This window comes from Nothoprocta perdicaria, unplaced genomic scaffold (genome assembly GCF_003342845.1).
Source record: "Nothoprocta perdicaria isolate Ctin4 unplaced genomic scaffold, notPer1 scaffold_332, whole genome shotgun sequence".
NCBI lineage: Eukaryota > Metazoa > Chordata > Aves > Tinamiformes > Tinamidae > Nothoprocta > Nothoprocta perdicaria.
In genome coordinates this window covers 197245-212403 of record NW_020455569.1, presented here as the reverse complement: position 1 = coordinate 212403, position 15159 = coordinate 197245, and the positions used below count along the sequence as shown (strand labels likewise).

Genomic DNA, 15159 nt, shown 5'->3' with positions numbered 1-15159 from the left:
GTCCCCCCTGCATTCCCAAGAAGGAGCAGGAGCTGGGAGATGTGCCCCACGAGCACGGCRTGCTGCTGAGTCACCCTGCAAGCTGCACCGGGCCTCTTTGGAGGAAAAAAGAACAGCCTGCGGGGTTGAAGTGACCCCCCGGGATGCCCATGGCTTTGAACAGCACTCCCAGATGGGAATCTTGGGACACACGGGGAGAACGTGTGTCCTGCTCCCGCCGCTGGGTGAAGGTTGCTGGGTTCATTGCTTCCCTCCCACACGCAGGTCACTTTGGGAAGATTTGCAGCAAGCCTTGATCTGGGGACAACTGCGGACCCTGCATCCCATGTCTCCTTGTTGCGAGGCTTTCCCCAAATCCCCTTCGTGCCCTTGCTTGCAACACGCTTTCCTCCAKCACCCAGCACCCTAGCGACCTCCCYGTACAAGCCATGTCCAGGATGTGGCAYGGCTGGACATTTAAGCTCTTCCAGACTCTTTATTCAGGCTGTTTTTACAGCCCMCGGTGGCTATTACGGGAATGGAGAGCAAAAGCAAATTATTAGCAGTGCACATCAAAATAAGCAAATGATTTATTTCTTCTGCATCTGGAAGCAGGCGCAGGCCCTGCAGAAAGAGCAGCAAGCAGTCCCTGCCCGAGCGATTCCTGGCTATCCTTGAGTTTGAAAAGCGGGAGGAGAGGCAGGAAAACAGTATCATAAAAACAATGCACTTGCTTAGGAGGTTCAAATCTCAGGCTAGGTGGCTGCAAAGCGACGTCCCAAGCCCCAAAGCAGCAGAGGCTCTGTGGCAGGATGACCCGTAAGAAGCACCATCCGCCCCCAGAAATCGTGGCGAGATCTCTTCCTATATTTGGCTTGAACCATCCAGAGAAGAAACTAAGGCACTATGAAACTAAGAAACTAAGACACAGGGTGTCAAGATTAGGGCAAAGTCAGAATATGTCCCAGCCAACCTAGTCCCCAGCTCTTAACCCTCATATAAGTGTTTASATGAGAGAGGGCAGTAGGAGACTGTCATATATCAGAATCAGACCCATTTCTCCAGGCAGGAACAGGGAGGAAATCTTGAATGCAAAACTACGGATGCGAGCAGTAAATTCTCTGCAGGAGTTATCCCTGCAGATGAGAAACAGGGCCTTGCTCTGGACAGCCACAGCCACCTCTCAACAGTTTTTCTCAGTCTTTACTCTTCTCAGCAAATCACTGTCTGCAGGGTTTGTCTGGCATTCAACCGACTTCAGCAGGCGCTGGAAGTAGGCCTTGCTCTTGCTCAGGTTTCGGACCTTCTTCTCGGAGCTGTGCCGTTTAGCATTGACGAGACGACACACGTTCTGGAGCCCCTTGATGGGGTCGAGCTTGTAGATGGAGATGAGCTGAGTGAGGCCCACGCTGTGATTGGCCAGTGTCTGGGCCGATGGCTTGGTGAGCAGTTTCTCAGCCAGCAAGGGCTCCAGAGAGATGAAGCACTCCAGGCTGACATAGGGGAAGATCAGTCTGGGTTCCTTCATCGGGACGATTCCCAGGACCTCGCACAGTGACTGCATAATCTTCGTGTTCTCAGTGAGGTTGCACTCAGTGAGCTGTAGAGGGAGATAGATGTTGGCCAACGCCTTCAGCTTGTAATTGTCCCTTCCAGGGACCTTCTGTTTAATCAGAGGCAAAATGTCTAGGAAACCATATACAGCACTGCCAAATTCACGCTCCTTGTCCACAACAGCCAGGGCTTTCAAGAGGGCGGGGAAGGGGAGCGACCAGAGTCCATATCCGCCCAGGATGGGCCTTTTGACTGTCTTGAGGTGGAAAACGAGACTCTTCAAGCCAGGCTGACAAACATATTTTTTCTCTGTTGTGGTGAATGAACATTCTTCTGGACGAATTATGATTTGAAAAGTTTTCTCTTTGTCTACCACCACCAACTGAATGAGCCCGCTTTCTGAAGAAGATGAGGGGAAAGAGAAAGAGGATGGGATTAGTTTCTTAGCACTAAACTAGAAGATCGACTGAAGGCTTTCACCAGGAGGTAGATTTATTATATCTTCTACTTCTGTCCTCCCACAGTCAGTCACACCCTCAGCCTCCATCACTTAATAGCCTTCAGTAATATTCCTCCCATGCCACTTAGCACCYCCTGCACTGGAATCATTCCCACCCCAACAAGCACATGGGAGCTTGTGCTGCTGCCCAAGGGTGGACTAAGGAGGGTCTTGAAAAATCCACCTTGAACAAAAGACATTGGCCCATGAGAAAGAGAGCTTGGGGGCTTATTCCATCATGTGCAAAATGCAACAGCCCAAGGGCCACTCAGCAACTGGCYGAGCAATTTCACAGAAATCTCCCCACAGCCCTTTAGGCATCATGTTCTTCTAGCCTTCCAGCCATCCAGAAACTCTTAGGCAAGGGCTCTTGGGGCCTCAAGAGAAAGACCTCTCCCTTACAAATCCAAAGTGGTGGTGGAAGCATCTGGACATCACGAAAGGGCCTAGTCAGATGTGGGGATCTGAGCCTGCTGCAATACAGGATGCCTTTTGCTAGTGGCACTTTAGATTAATACTTAGGATCTTACTGGAAATCTTCACATCAAAGAACAGCAGGGATCCTTGTCTTGAGTCAAGYGTTTTCTGGTTGATGATGGCAATGCCCAGAGGGTCTTTGTTGATGCTCTCATCGGGCATGCAGTTGGATTCTTCTAGCAGAGTGGAGTCCTGGAAGAGGAAACATTTTGTACAGGAAGGGTCAGAGTGGCAGCTCTGGGAACTCATGTTCTGGAGGGCTAGCAGGACTCTTTAAGGAGAGCACTACTGAAGTGCCAGCTGAGCAGGCTCATGGAGATGAAAGGGGTTAGAGATGAAGGAYGGCCCCCTCGGTTGACCCTTTACCATTTGCCAGTAACAGCTCAACTTCTGCCCTAGCAGCAAAAGCAACGTGTGCCCTGGGAGGCCATGAATGGAACTGGATGCAGCGGGAACACTGCACGGATGCAGTAGAGACAGGCCTGAAAAATCACAGAATCACAGAATATTTAAGGTTGGAAGGGACCTCTACAGATCATCTAGTCCAACCTTCCTGCTCAAGCAGGCACACCTACAGCATGTGGCACAGGGTGGCATCCAGGCGGGTTTGGAAGACCTCCAGAGAAGGAGACTCCACAACCTCCCTGGGCAGCCTGTTCCACTGCTCTGTCACCCTAACAGTAAAGAAGTTCCTCCTCACCTGGAGACGGAACTTCCTGTGCTTCAGCTTGTGGCCATTACCCCTCGTCCTRTCGCTGGCCACCAGTGARAACAGCYTGTCCCCTTCCTCCCTGCATTCTCCCTTCCTGAACTTATACATATTAATCATATCCCCTCTGAGCCKTCTCTTCTCCAGAGAAAACAGGCCCAGCTCACTCAGCCTCTCYTCRTACGRGAGATGTTCCATTCCCTTAATCATCCTGGTTGCCCTTCTCTGGACCCTCTCAAGAAGCTCCACGTCCCTCYTATACTGGGGTGCCCAGAACTGAACACASTACTCCAGGTGCGGCCTCACCAGAGCTGAGTAGAGGGGCAGAATCACCTCCCTYGACCTGCTGGCAACACTCCTCCTGATGCAGGCCAGGATSCCATTGGCCTTCTTGGCCACGAGGGCACACTGCTCACTCATGGTTAACTTGGTGTCAACCAGGACTCCCAGGTCCCTCTCCGTGGAGCTGCTTTCTAGCAGGTCGACCCCTAATCCCAGCTGGCGTCGGGAACTGCATCGTTTCAATCCATGCACCTCCTCAGGTGATGTCTGAACACAACCCAGCATGGGCCAGAGACTGCTCACAATAGGCAGCATAGGGCAAGGGGGAAGAGATTATCCGTGAAGACATAAGCCAAGCTACTCATTCTTGCCCCCAGCCTTGGCTGTGTTATTGTTTCTGTATTTGACACGGTAAAATGGAGCTCGCAGCACTCACCAACGATTCGCTATCACTGCTGTCCTCTTCACCACTGCTGATGCCGAGAATATCATTATCTGCCAAGGCAGAGAAAAGTTATCATTTTTCAGATGCACCTGTGGGTCAGTCTACCAGTACGTTCTGGGTGCGAGGGTCTGATGACCCCTGCAATCTGCATCACTAGATGTGCTGAGATGGCTCTGGATGACCAGCAGTGGGGACGGGGAACAAGTAGGCCCCTGCCCAGAAAAGRATTGATCCCATCCAAGTCACTGAAATGCAGTATACACTAGATGAGATCTTCTGAGTGAAGCCAGATTCCCYAGCAATCTCTGCTGAGCATTTTGTCATTCAAGATGATATGCTGGGCAGCAACTATCCTGTAAAATTTATCTATGGGGATGCTGCTCACCAGCCTGCTTTGATGCTTTCCCCTGGAAAATAAACCCATGACTTCATTGCTTCAGAAAAGAAGAGCAAGAAAGCACTGCCAAGCCCGACCAAATGCTGCTTACCTGACTCATGCAGCCCATCGCTGCAATTATCCATGGCATCCAGCAAGCTATCGTCCCCGGTGCTGTGAGTCACAGCGGGCGCTTGATAGCTGGTTCCAGGCTGATCCAGGTTGCTTTGCTTCTGTTGAATGTCTTTGCCTTCCAGCTTCATCACCTTCACTTGTGGTGGCAAGACATCTGCAGTCTGAGCATTTCTCTTCTTCGCTGGAGTGGATGAARCTGCAACCTGACCATGTGAAACAGAGCCTGTGAGAGCAGTCCTGTGTGGGCTGCCTATATATGAGCTTGGAGAGTGCTTAGAGAGGTAGTGACAGGGCCCTGGGACCCCCTGGTCTACTTGAGCCTGTCTCCACCGCGACCGTCTCCATGGTCAGGGAGCAAACCCAAGGGAGGTAGCATGCTGCAGGAGGGCACCTTACTTGGGTGAGCCAAGAACTCCAATAGCAAACAGCAAAATATTGTTTGCTTCCCAAGATACCAGTCTTGGGAAGGAGATAAGATGGGGGCAGAACATGGGATGCCTGTCCTGGGGAGGTGTAATGATGATGATGGTAGTGAAGGGAGGTAAGAGGCGTGGTTTGGAGATGGAGAGCTGGCTGGGCGAAGGGGAAGTTTGTTCTTCCTACAATAACGTAGCGCTGTCAGTGCCCCAGCCTATTCTGGTTGTCCTCCAGCTGCTTTTCCACACTGGTTTGCAGTCTGCCCAAAGCAAGTACTGTTTACCCACATGGTCTCTTCCACTCAAGGGTCACTTGAGTGATCAAACACCACTTTCTTCTTTCTGGCATGAAGCCTCTCCTGGCCCTGGCTCTCACAGGCCGTGGTCATTCCAACCATCCTGGACAAGTCACCTTTGCTTAAGGACACAGGCTCGGGAGCTGGTTCTGTAGACAGAACTAGAGAACTAGAGAACTAGAGACAGCCCAGAACAAGGGAAGGAGGTGCAGTAGTCAGCCAAAAGAGCCTGGGATCTCACACAGAGCTCAGATGACCCCYTTCGGAATAAAACACGTGAGGATGAACCTGGACAGCAGCAACCAAGCCCACTCTGGTCAGGCAAAGGACATTTTTCCTGCAAGGGCTGCAAGCTAGCCTTGAATTTTTGCCAGATAATCCTGTAATACAACATTTCCAGGGAAAAACAAGTAGAAGCCAAGTCTCACCGGGTGGAGGTTTTCTCTGGCTTGAGCAGAGGCAGCTCCTGAAAGAAGAAAAATATGAGGAGTTGAGAAGAGGCAGCRACAGAGTTAGAGACACCTGAGAGCCCCAAGTGCCAGCCTTGCTACAGCACTTTGAAAGAGCTGACATCAAAGTGCTCCGCAGAAGATGTCGATGTTCACACGATGAGAGAAACTGAGGCACGGCCTCACACAGCAGGATCTCATGCAAGCAGAACTGCACAGATAGGCAGCGGGTGAAGCAAGGTCTCTGACATGCCAGCRTGCATCATAGCAGCAGCCGTTCATAGGCTAGAGGCAGTGCTCAGAGCGGCACAGTTGCGGTATCCTGCCTCAGCCCTGCATGAGGAGCACAGTACCATCTGGGGAGCTCCCACCCCAACCACATTCCCTGGACAGCCCTTGCAGCTTGTCCCCAGAACACACCAAGCTCCCTCCAGGAGATCAACCTTGGTCCCTTATGGGACTTTCTGTGACCCACAACCCTGCCCTGGGGAGCTCAGTGGTAGAAACCCATAGTAGGCCAAGGAAGGAAGTGATCCTGAAAGAAGCAGGGGAGTGGAGCAGAAGACCTCTCACAGCACTTTCCTCTCCATCCTTTTCTCTCTCTTTTTCTCCCTGTTGCTAGACACAATACTCATCTGGAGTATTATGTCCAGCTCTGGGCTCCCCAGAACAAGAGGGAYGTGGAGCTGCTGGAGAGAKTCCAGYGCAGGGCTACAGGATGATCAGGGGCCTGGAACATCTGCCCTGTGAGCAAAGGCTGAGAGAGCTGGGTCTGTTCAGCCTGGAGAAGAGAAGGCTGAGGGGGGACCTGATCAGTGTCTAGAAATACCTCAAAAGAGGCAGTGATGAGGACGGGGCGGCTTCTTTTCAGTGGTGGCAGCGATAGAACTAGAGGAAACGGCCACAAACTGAAGCATCAAAAGTCCCACAGAAACATAAGGAAAAAATTCTCAACAGTGAGAGTGACAGAGCCCTGGAACAGAGCCCTGGGACAGGAACCCCAGAGAGGTTGTGGGRTCTCCTTCTCTGGGGATCTCCCCAACCCGCTTGGACAAAATCCTGTGCCACATCTCTCTAGAGGTCCCTTCCAACCTTGAGTATTCTMTGATTCCATGATTCTAGAAGGATGCTACCACAAGCTGCCCAAGCCAAGTCCTCTACTCTCCCCTGCTCTGCTGACACACCAGTAACCCGCTTCTCTCTCCACCTATCAAGCACGCCAAGGCCTTCACCACTGTTAGACCCCCAGCACCTCTTGCACAGCGCTGTGGCTGAAAAGCTGTGGAAACCCTCAGCCAAACACTGCATCAGCCACAGACCACTTGCCAGCCCTGCTGCGACTTGTCCCCACAAGAGCAAGGGGTAGCAGGTGCTTGAACAGTGATGAGAACAGCCGTGCCATCCTAGACCTTGGGAGAAGGAAAGGGAGTTTGCCCCTGAGCAAAGGCAGGAGTTGCCCATCCACTAAGAAGCCACATGAAAGGAGACTTGAAACAGGCCAAAGCAGGGATTAAAGCCTTCCCCTCAGCCTCTATCCCCTGCGGTTGAGGTTGTCCTCACCTGTATGCCCAGTCACACGCTCCACCAGSGCCTGCAGCCGGGCCCAGCACTCAGCAAAGTGCCTGTCAGGCTGCGCSAGGCCGCCGGCCGCCGAGGGCTGCAGCCTCTGCAGCTCCTCCAGCGACGCCTTGATGAAGGGCTGCATGTCCATGACCTCCTGCTCCGAGCCGTAGAGCYTCATCTTCTGCACCAGCCGCTCGCTGGCCTGCATGCGCCGCAGCACGTTGTCCAGGTGCTGCAGCTCCCCGGCCAGCACGCGGCAGCCCTGCTCCCACCGCGTCTCCACCAGCGTCAGCAGCATCTCTTCCTCGCGCCGCAGCAGATCCACGAGCTGCTCCACACACTGCCGGATGTCCTCCCGTGTCTTGCTCCTCACCTGCTCCAGGCAGGCCGCCTTGGCCTGCAGGGCCTTGTGGGCGACCTCGAAGCTGCCTCTCTTCTCCTTGAGGTTCTGGCTGAGGGCGGCCAGCTTGTCCTGCCGCTGCTGGATCTCCAAGCTGATGTCGCAGTGCTGGCCCGCGTGCTTGCTGTCGAGCAATGTGCACACGCAGCACATGCCCTTGCAGCACTTCTTGCAGTAGATGCTGTCGGGCCAAGCACAGGCAGGGATTGAGACCACACACTCTCGTACACTTAGCACAACTCATCCAGTTGAGCACGATCGAATGCAAGGAAATTATCACCATGGGCCACGCATTTCCTCTGATTCTATCCCAGTTGTTTGCAGTTGAACCACTTTTACAGGGTTTCCACTCCTCTTTGAGGCTGGCTAAAGTGTTCACCTGATCAGTTACTACAGTGCAGTGGTACCAACTAGTTGGGTACCTCCTTCTCCTGCAGTTACAAGAATATCCGTAGTAGAAAATGAGAATCTTGGGGGAAGGCAGGATAGGAAAGCTTCTSTCAGGATCTAATCTCCCTCACCTGATTTGATTTCCCAACAAGGAATTCGTTCCCATTTGTGGACTAGACTTGTGCAACAACGTAGGTTCAGCTCTGTTTTTAAACAAGAGTGTTGCTTAAACCTTAGCTTAGGATGGTCACTCAKCTGGTGACAGCCGGAGCAGCAGAGGGACAGAGACACCCTGCTCACTCCTACCACAGAGTTAGCTCAAAGACATTTCTTTCTTTGCCTTCCAAATTTYCCCCCATATCCATTGCAAAGATTCCCTTGCCTTGGCCCGCACCACAGAAAGAAGCCATCCCCAGCCAAGAAGCTTACCTTAATACCTGGTTCTCATGAGCCACATTGGAGCAGAAAGATTTATCGGCCTTCTTGGTACCCTCAAGAAAGTCCCTCGCTGACCCTGCCCTGACAACCGCCACCCTCTTGGCTTCATGGTTATCCTTCTTCACATATCTCTGGTGGGTCTCAAAGCACTTGGTGCACAGGAAATCCTTGCACTCGTGGCACCAGAACTCGGCGTCTTTCTTGCAGATGTCACAAAACAAGTCAGCTTGGCTAACGATCTTCCTGTAGATGCTGAGCCTGGCCTGGAGGTTGGTGAAGAGCTTGTTGTCCATGGCAGGGATGCCGCTGGCCTGCGGGATGGTGGTCTGGCACACGGGGCACTGCCCGATGGGCTTCTTTTCGCTGAGACAGTTGAGGCACAAGGTGTGGAGGCAGGTGAGCAGCTTGAGGGTGGGCGATTCCTTCTGGCAGCCCTCGCACAGCACAAACTGGAATTCATCTTCCAGCACCTTGGAAGGCAAAGAAGGAAAGATGGAAGGAGGAAGAGCCACAGGTTGTGAGTGCTGGGGAGGAAAAACTAAAACGCGTACTGTGAAACACCATGCTGGACAATCTGTGAGCGACCACCCCCACGAGGAGCCTAGGGCTGGCCCGTGTGCTGCAGGAGGCTTGGCAGGATGGGGGCCCTGCTGAGGCCAAAAGGACAGTGATCCATCCCATCCAGGCAGCCTCTCAGAGTCCGGTCTTCTATCCACCGCCTCCATCAGGAAGAGACGCTTGGGGACCCTTCAGAAAGGACCTCCGCTCTTCATCCCAAGATGGAGACTTCCTGGTGCCCCACACCCGTCCTCCGCTCCGCAGCRCGGGTTTTGCCCGGGGGGAGTGGCATGGACTGCGCAGCCGGAGCCATCTCGGGGCTGGGGCTCCTTCCTCGTGTCCCCGTGCCTTCCTCCCGGCCTTTCACCCTTCGCATTCCTCCTTCAGCCCTCTGGCAGATGCTGACTCCCTCCCGGGCACGTCAGCCCTCTGCAGAGGGTGGAAGCCCCACGACTTCTACCTCCTCCCCGCCATCCCACCCCACTCCCATCACCTTGGGCAGAGCCTGGCCCTGGCCAGGGGCTCACCTGGGTCTCCAGCGCCGAATCCCACTGCTTTGGGGGCCCTCTTGCAGCCATCGTCAGCGGTGGCTAGAGCTGGTGGCTCTGGGCTTGCCAGCCCAGCTCCCCTGCAGTTCCTTCTTGCTCGGGAGTTTCGGTTTCTCGGGCCTTGGAGGTGACTCCACCTTCGAGTGGGGTGGCGGATGCAGAGCCCTCTCGTGACGGCTCCCAGCCCTGGTACAGAGCCCTGCATGTCCCGGGGCTTCTCCCTCCCAGCAGTTCCGCCTGCCCAGCCCCAAAAGGTTTCTGGTTTTTTTTTTTTTTTTTCCTTCTTTTTTTTTCCCCCTCTGTTGTTATTGCAGCCAGTCTGGGCACGTTAGGGAAAATCCAAGCACAGAAGGTAACGCAGGGCCCTGCTTCCCRCCCTGGGCTGGGGCAAGGCAAGAGCTGGGGCATGGCCACGGATGTGGCAGTGCTGGAGAGGCTCTGCCTCTTCCAGCGGCACATCCCGGAGGAGAGAGCCCTGCTCTGGGTGCTTGTCCCCTCGGGAGAGCGGCTTCTGCCCCGTTTGTGGCCAGCTTTGAGCTCCGGATGCTCTCTGCTCTGCGCACCCCTCACCATGGCATCTGCCCTGGGGAAGGGCACTGTGGGCATCTCTCCCCTGCCGCATCAAGGGGACCACCGCAAAGGCASGACTGCCCTCGAGGCTGTGCCTGGACTGTCAGGCTCGGGGGGAGAYGGGGCGCGGGTGGCACTGCCACCTCCGCGGGCAGCCCCGCTCCGCACGGGCTGCCTGCCCGTGGGCGCAGGGAGGGCTCGCACCAAACGCGCAGCATCCCAGAGGCAGCTCCCTCTGCTCGGGCCTCTGCAGGGGCCAGGAAGCACCAGCATCCGCCTGCAAATGCCCAGGCTCCAGCCCAGCCAACTGGGAACGGGGGGTGAAGGAAGGACAGACAGAGCAGTTCCTTGGCATCGTCCTGCTTGGCCCAGCCCATGCCACCTGCTTGCCAGGCAGCTTGCTCTTGCGAGGATGTCACCAAGGCCTTGGAGAAGAACTTTAGCTGGTGATGTGGCCCGAATGTGGCCATGAGCTGTTAATGTCCTTGTCACCTCCCAGGCCCTGCAGCAGCCCAGAGGTCCCTGCAAGGTGGCAGGACCCASCCGGCTTCTTGGATCACTCGCAGGCTCTGAGAAAACAAGCCCAGYCCTGTGCATGCACTTCTGCTCCTGTAGCTCTGCTCCATCGCATGCTTCTGCTCCCGTAGCTCCGGGTACACCCAGGGCAGCACCTTGCGATACGTCYGTGCTGCTTGCAGATCCGGCGTGATGGATGAGCCCTCTGGAAGCAGCAGCTTGGCACAGGCAGGTCTGCCAAAGGACGAGTCTTTAAAAACACCCCGGGACCGCTTAGCACTGCCTGGAGCTCAGAAATGCTTTAACACGCACACCTCGCAGTGCTTCACACTGTGCCATGGGACCCCGGGGTCTGCAGAGGGGGAAACTGAGGCACCAAGGGATGCAAGGCACGCACAGCCCACCCGGGGCCTGGCACACACCTCATCCGCTCCCCAAATCACCAGACCTTCCTGGCCCCAGGCAAAGCYGCAGAATTGGTTTATTGTCCATCCAGAGCTCATAGAAAGGAAGCTTACAAAATAAATAGATATCTATATATGGCTATATACAGTCCAGGYGCTCCCTGCGGATGGACCTCACAACACGCATGCAAAAGCACTCTGAAGCACACGTTAGCGCAATCGCTTGCAACAGACATCGGTGCCGGGAAGGCCCAGGCCCATGCGGGTGGATCACTCCCTAACCTGCAGCCTCTGCTCCTGCCCCTGGRAACACTGGGGTCAGCCTTGCCGAGCTGGACCTGATCCCAAGCCCATCCAGCCCTGATGGGGTTGTCCCCTTCTGCAGCACCAGCCACCCACACGCTCCTGCCAGTGCCACCCCACTCTCATGACTACTGCTCCATCAAGCCAGTTTGGTTCCAGTGTCCCCACGCTCTTCCCAGTCCAATGCCAATGACCTCCTGCCTCTTCCATATGAGGTCCCCATATGAGGTTCTCATTCCCATCCCTCCTGCCTTTCACACACCTACGAAGACACATGCACACACGGACGCACAGACACACACCCACACACGTGCTCTATCTGCGTTGCTTCATGGCCTTGAGGAGCTCCTCCAGCTTCAGAGCAACGTGCAGGTCGCCCTTCACCTGCAGCCTCCCACTCATATAGGCACTCAAGGGACGAAGTTCACCCAGGAAGAGGTCCTGCAGGTCCTTCTCTGACATCTCCAGGACCACGTCGGGGCTGCCCTCTGGCAATCCGCGCCCAGCTCGCCCGCTGCCTGTAGGACATGGACATGTGGGAGAGGAGGAAACAGCAAGTCTCAGGATGCAGAGCCACCTACTAGGGCTTTCCACCCTCCGGCTTGATAAGACTGAATTGGTGACAACCAGGGTGACTGTCTCCACCCTCAACACCCTCCCTCCCTCAACACGGCAACCCCGCAGAACGAAGAGCAATGACCTGAGGAAAGGTCTATGAAATAGGTGCTCCGGGCTCCGCTTGGCAGGGTGATGTTGACCTGGTAAGATGCTCCCACCTGGCCCACCAAGGGCTCAGAGAGGAAGAGCTCCACGGCTGAGAGCAGCTCATCGGCGCTSGGTTTCCCCCTGGCACTGCCGGTGGCGATGGCAGCAGCGGGCGGCTCCGTCTCGTTCACGGTCTCCACGCTGTCTGCTGGGGACAGGGCACACAAGCCGGGTTCAGGAGAGGCAGGAATTGTTGGATGCCGGCAGGTCAGCTGGATATAGCTGCTCTGCTTGCATCCACAAGCCATTCTACAGCAAAGGTCTCCAGAGCAGAACAACCCTCTTAACAAGCAACTTTGCGGCTAAGCAAGAAGAACACATGGTTTAGCCTGTTCTTACTGCAAGCTCCTTTGTCTGCCATGGATTATTCTCCCCCTACTACCAGCAGGTGGATTTTTTTTCCTCTGAAAGACACAGAAGGTCACAAATGTTGAGAATTTCTGAAAAATGGGCCAGCAGGCCATGTCCTCCTCCAGCCTCCCTCAGATTTCATTTTCCTACTTGCCCTGGAGCCAAAACACCTGAAGAAATAAGATATTTAGCTAAGCCAAAGACCCACAGTTTCAACTCACCTTTTTTTCTCTTAGTTTCAACTTATCTTTTCTTTCTTATTAGAACAAACAAGGAGCCTGAACAAATATGTGGGTCTGCAGATCCTGCCTGATCTTCACAGTGCAATTCAGAGCACTTGGTAAGAAATCTTATTGTGGTTACCTCTGCCAATCTCCTCTTTTCTTTCAAAAGACTTTTTAAACTACTCTCCACCAAACAGGTTGCTCCCCTGGTGTCATTATGAGCAAGACTGTCTCTGAGCCAAATCCCACCCAAATGTTGCCCTCAAACATGAGTATCGGCTATCTGAGAAATTGGTGGCTCTGCCCAAGATCTAAGTTAGCATAGGAGCACATTTGTTCTCCGAGCCTACAGATATATTCCCGTTCTCTCCAGTATCTTATCCAGTGTCTTATTACAAAGTCTGTGTTGTGCTGAATGTTGCACTGAGTTGTACCCTGAACAGTCCTCTCTCCTCTCCCTGCTGGCCTATCTGCACTATGCCAGGGGGAACATCATATCCTGGAGACTTTGACTCTTCCGTAAAGCACCAGTGGATTCAAAGGTCGTTGGAGTGGGGGATGGACACACACTTAACAGCGAAGGGGCAGTGCCGGAGCTGGTTACCTGCCTCTGGGCTGCTGCCGGCACTGCCCGTCAGAGCCAGSGTGTTGCTGAAGAGGTGGGCAGCCAGCTGCTGGATGGTGCTGTCAAGCCCCTCCAGCCCTGGCACCGGTGGCAGGGGACCCATCAGGCTCTCCTGGGGCGGCTGCAGCACGGCCTCCATGGTCAGCTCCACTCGGTCCACCTCCAGGCCCCAGGACTTGGTCATGTCATTAATCTCGAGCTAAGGAGCCAGGAATGGAGCAAGAAGATGTTAGCAGCCCTATCAGGTGCCATCCCCRCTAACAGGCATTTCTTTGTACACCTCTGTCACTGTCTGCTCACCAGGAGCTGTTCCCCGATGCGCAGCTTCTCGGTCTGGATCTCACGAAGGCTCTTCTTCAGCAGGGTCTTGGTCATGGCGTTCTGCGCCGTCATACGGGTGGTGGCGATGAGGTCCTTCACCATCATGACAGACAGCACTGGGTCCCACACCCGGAACTGGACATCAGCGCCCATCGAGATGACAGCACCGTCCTTGGAGGTCAGCTGTGCACAGGAGGGAGTTGATGTTTTCTGAGATGGCTCCAACCAGGAGCATCCACTGAACAAGGTGCACAGAGTCAATAGATGCTTTTCAATCCCAGGCAGGGGTTCACAGCACCACTACCGGCTCCCATCTCCTCACAAGAAAAGACGGAATTGACACTTGTGCCCATGCAAGGAGCCACAGCTCTTCAAAAACTAGCTGCAAAAAGCTGCTCTGGGTGTTTTAGAGACATTTCCGCACCCTGTCCTGAGGCCCCGGGACAGCTCACCTTGCAGGGCGGCACGTTGAAGGCCCTCGTCCTCAGATCCACCCTCTGCCAGTGATCGATGAAGGGGAGCAGCAGGACGATGCCCGGCCCCTGTGGTGCCCGGATGCGGCCCAGGCGGAAGATGATCATGCGCTCGTAGGTGGGCACAATCTGAAAGAGCACATATGGACAAGAACAGCTACAAAGAGGGAAACAAACCTCCAAGGAAAAGCATTGCAACCACTCCATCTCTCCTGACAAGGTGTCCACCAGCACGTACAGATGTTGCCAAGTCAGGGAAAGCTTGCACAGGGTTGCCCTGGGGGCCAGATCAAGCCTGGATGCTGGACCACTGAGCTGCAGTTCGCCACTTGTGGTCCCTGCATCYACCAGGGCACAGGCTGGGGGAGAAGGCCCTGTTGTGATCCACCACAGATCCACAGGGTCATCCAAGAGCAGAGCAGACCCTTGCTGTCTGGATACAGGGCTGCATCGTAAGTAGGGGGACATCTGGGCCAGGTTTTACTGAGCTGCTCCTCTCCTTCTGCCCTTGCCTACCTTCAAGGCAAACCAGCCCGAGATGGGGAAGGTGGCGAGCATCAACAAGAACACCAAGGATGTGATGATCCCGTGGCAGATCCAGGACAGCCAGCCCTGGGTGGAATCTGCAGGGGAAGGAAAGGGAAGGTCAACCCCAGCTCTGGCAACCCTTTCCTGCCCGAAATTCCCAGTGGAGCCTGTGCCTTTCGTGGGTTCCAGTGCTGGCGGGGGGAGCCCGTAGCAGACCTGATGCGCTCAGGACTCACCGGCTGCATTTGAGGGCTCTCCCAGAGGGTCTTGCTTGGATCCAAACGAGAAGAAGCCCTTTTGTGCACCATAGAGTCCGATGCTGGATTGCTGGAAGCGGTCGAAGTCTCCCAAGGGAAGCGCTTGGTATCCCGACCGGCTGAACATGCTGCCCAGGCCCCGGCGCCGGGCGAGGAGCCGGCCTCCGGGCTGCCGGCCCCGCTAAGCCTGGCTCTGCACTGCCATGGGAGCGGCGAGCGCAGCGCCGCTCCGCTCCGACCCCGCTCCGCTCTGCTCCGCGGGCGGCCCTGCCTCGCTCTGCAGCCCCGGGGATGCGCGGGGCGGCGGC

At 55.1% G+C, this 15159-nt stretch overlaps 2 protein-coding genes and 1 long non-coding RNA gene across 4 annotated transcripts; all 3 read right to left on the bottom strand.

Moving 5' to 3' along the window:
- Positions 1 to 939: 939 nt before the first annotated feature.
- LOC112951022 (protein PML-like) lies at positions 940 to 9544 on the bottom strand. Its single transcript, XM_026043647.1, has 8 exons — positions 9494 to 9544; positions 8400 to 8878; positions 7178 to 7761; positions 5597 to 5634; positions 4434 to 4659; positions 3937 to 3995; positions 2563 to 2701; positions 940 to 1932 (listed from the first exon to the last, which is right to left on the bottom strand). Exons 1-8 carry the CDS (start codon positions 9542 to 9544, stop codon positions 1163 to 1165), a joined length of 2346 nt encoding a protein of 781 aa, XP_025899432.1. The 3' UTR covers positions 940 to 1162.
- Positions 2678 to 4544, bottom strand: LOC112951014. Its single transcript, XR_003250122.1, has 3 exons — positions 4434 to 4544; positions 3937 to 3995; positions 2678 to 2701 (listed from the first exon to the last, which is right to left on the bottom strand). It is a non-coding gene; the product is annotated as an uncharacterized LOC112951014 (long non-coding RNA).
- Positions 9545 to 11064: 1520 nt separating the features above from the next.
- Positions 11065 to 15027, bottom strand: STOML1 (stomatin like 1). Of its 2 annotated transcripts, none has more exons than XM_026043627.1 (7): positions 14831 to 15027; positions 14583 to 14689; positions 14046 to 14195; positions 13573 to 13776; positions 13252 to 13471; positions 12008 to 12220; positions 11065 to 11825 (listed from the first exon to the last, which is right to left on the bottom strand). In XM_026043627.1, the coding sequence occupies exons 1-7, from the start codon at positions 14976 to 14978 to the stop codon at positions 11623 to 11625; spliced, it is 1245 nt and encodes a 414-aa protein (XP_025899412.1). In that variant the 5' UTR covers positions 14979 to 15027; the 3' UTR covers positions 11065 to 11622. The 2 variants fall into 2 exon arrangements, with proteins under 2 accessions (XP_025899412.1, XP_025899415.1); XM_026043630.1 differs by having other exon boundaries at positions 12008 to 12217.
- Positions 15028 to 15159: the final 132 nt, after the last annotated feature.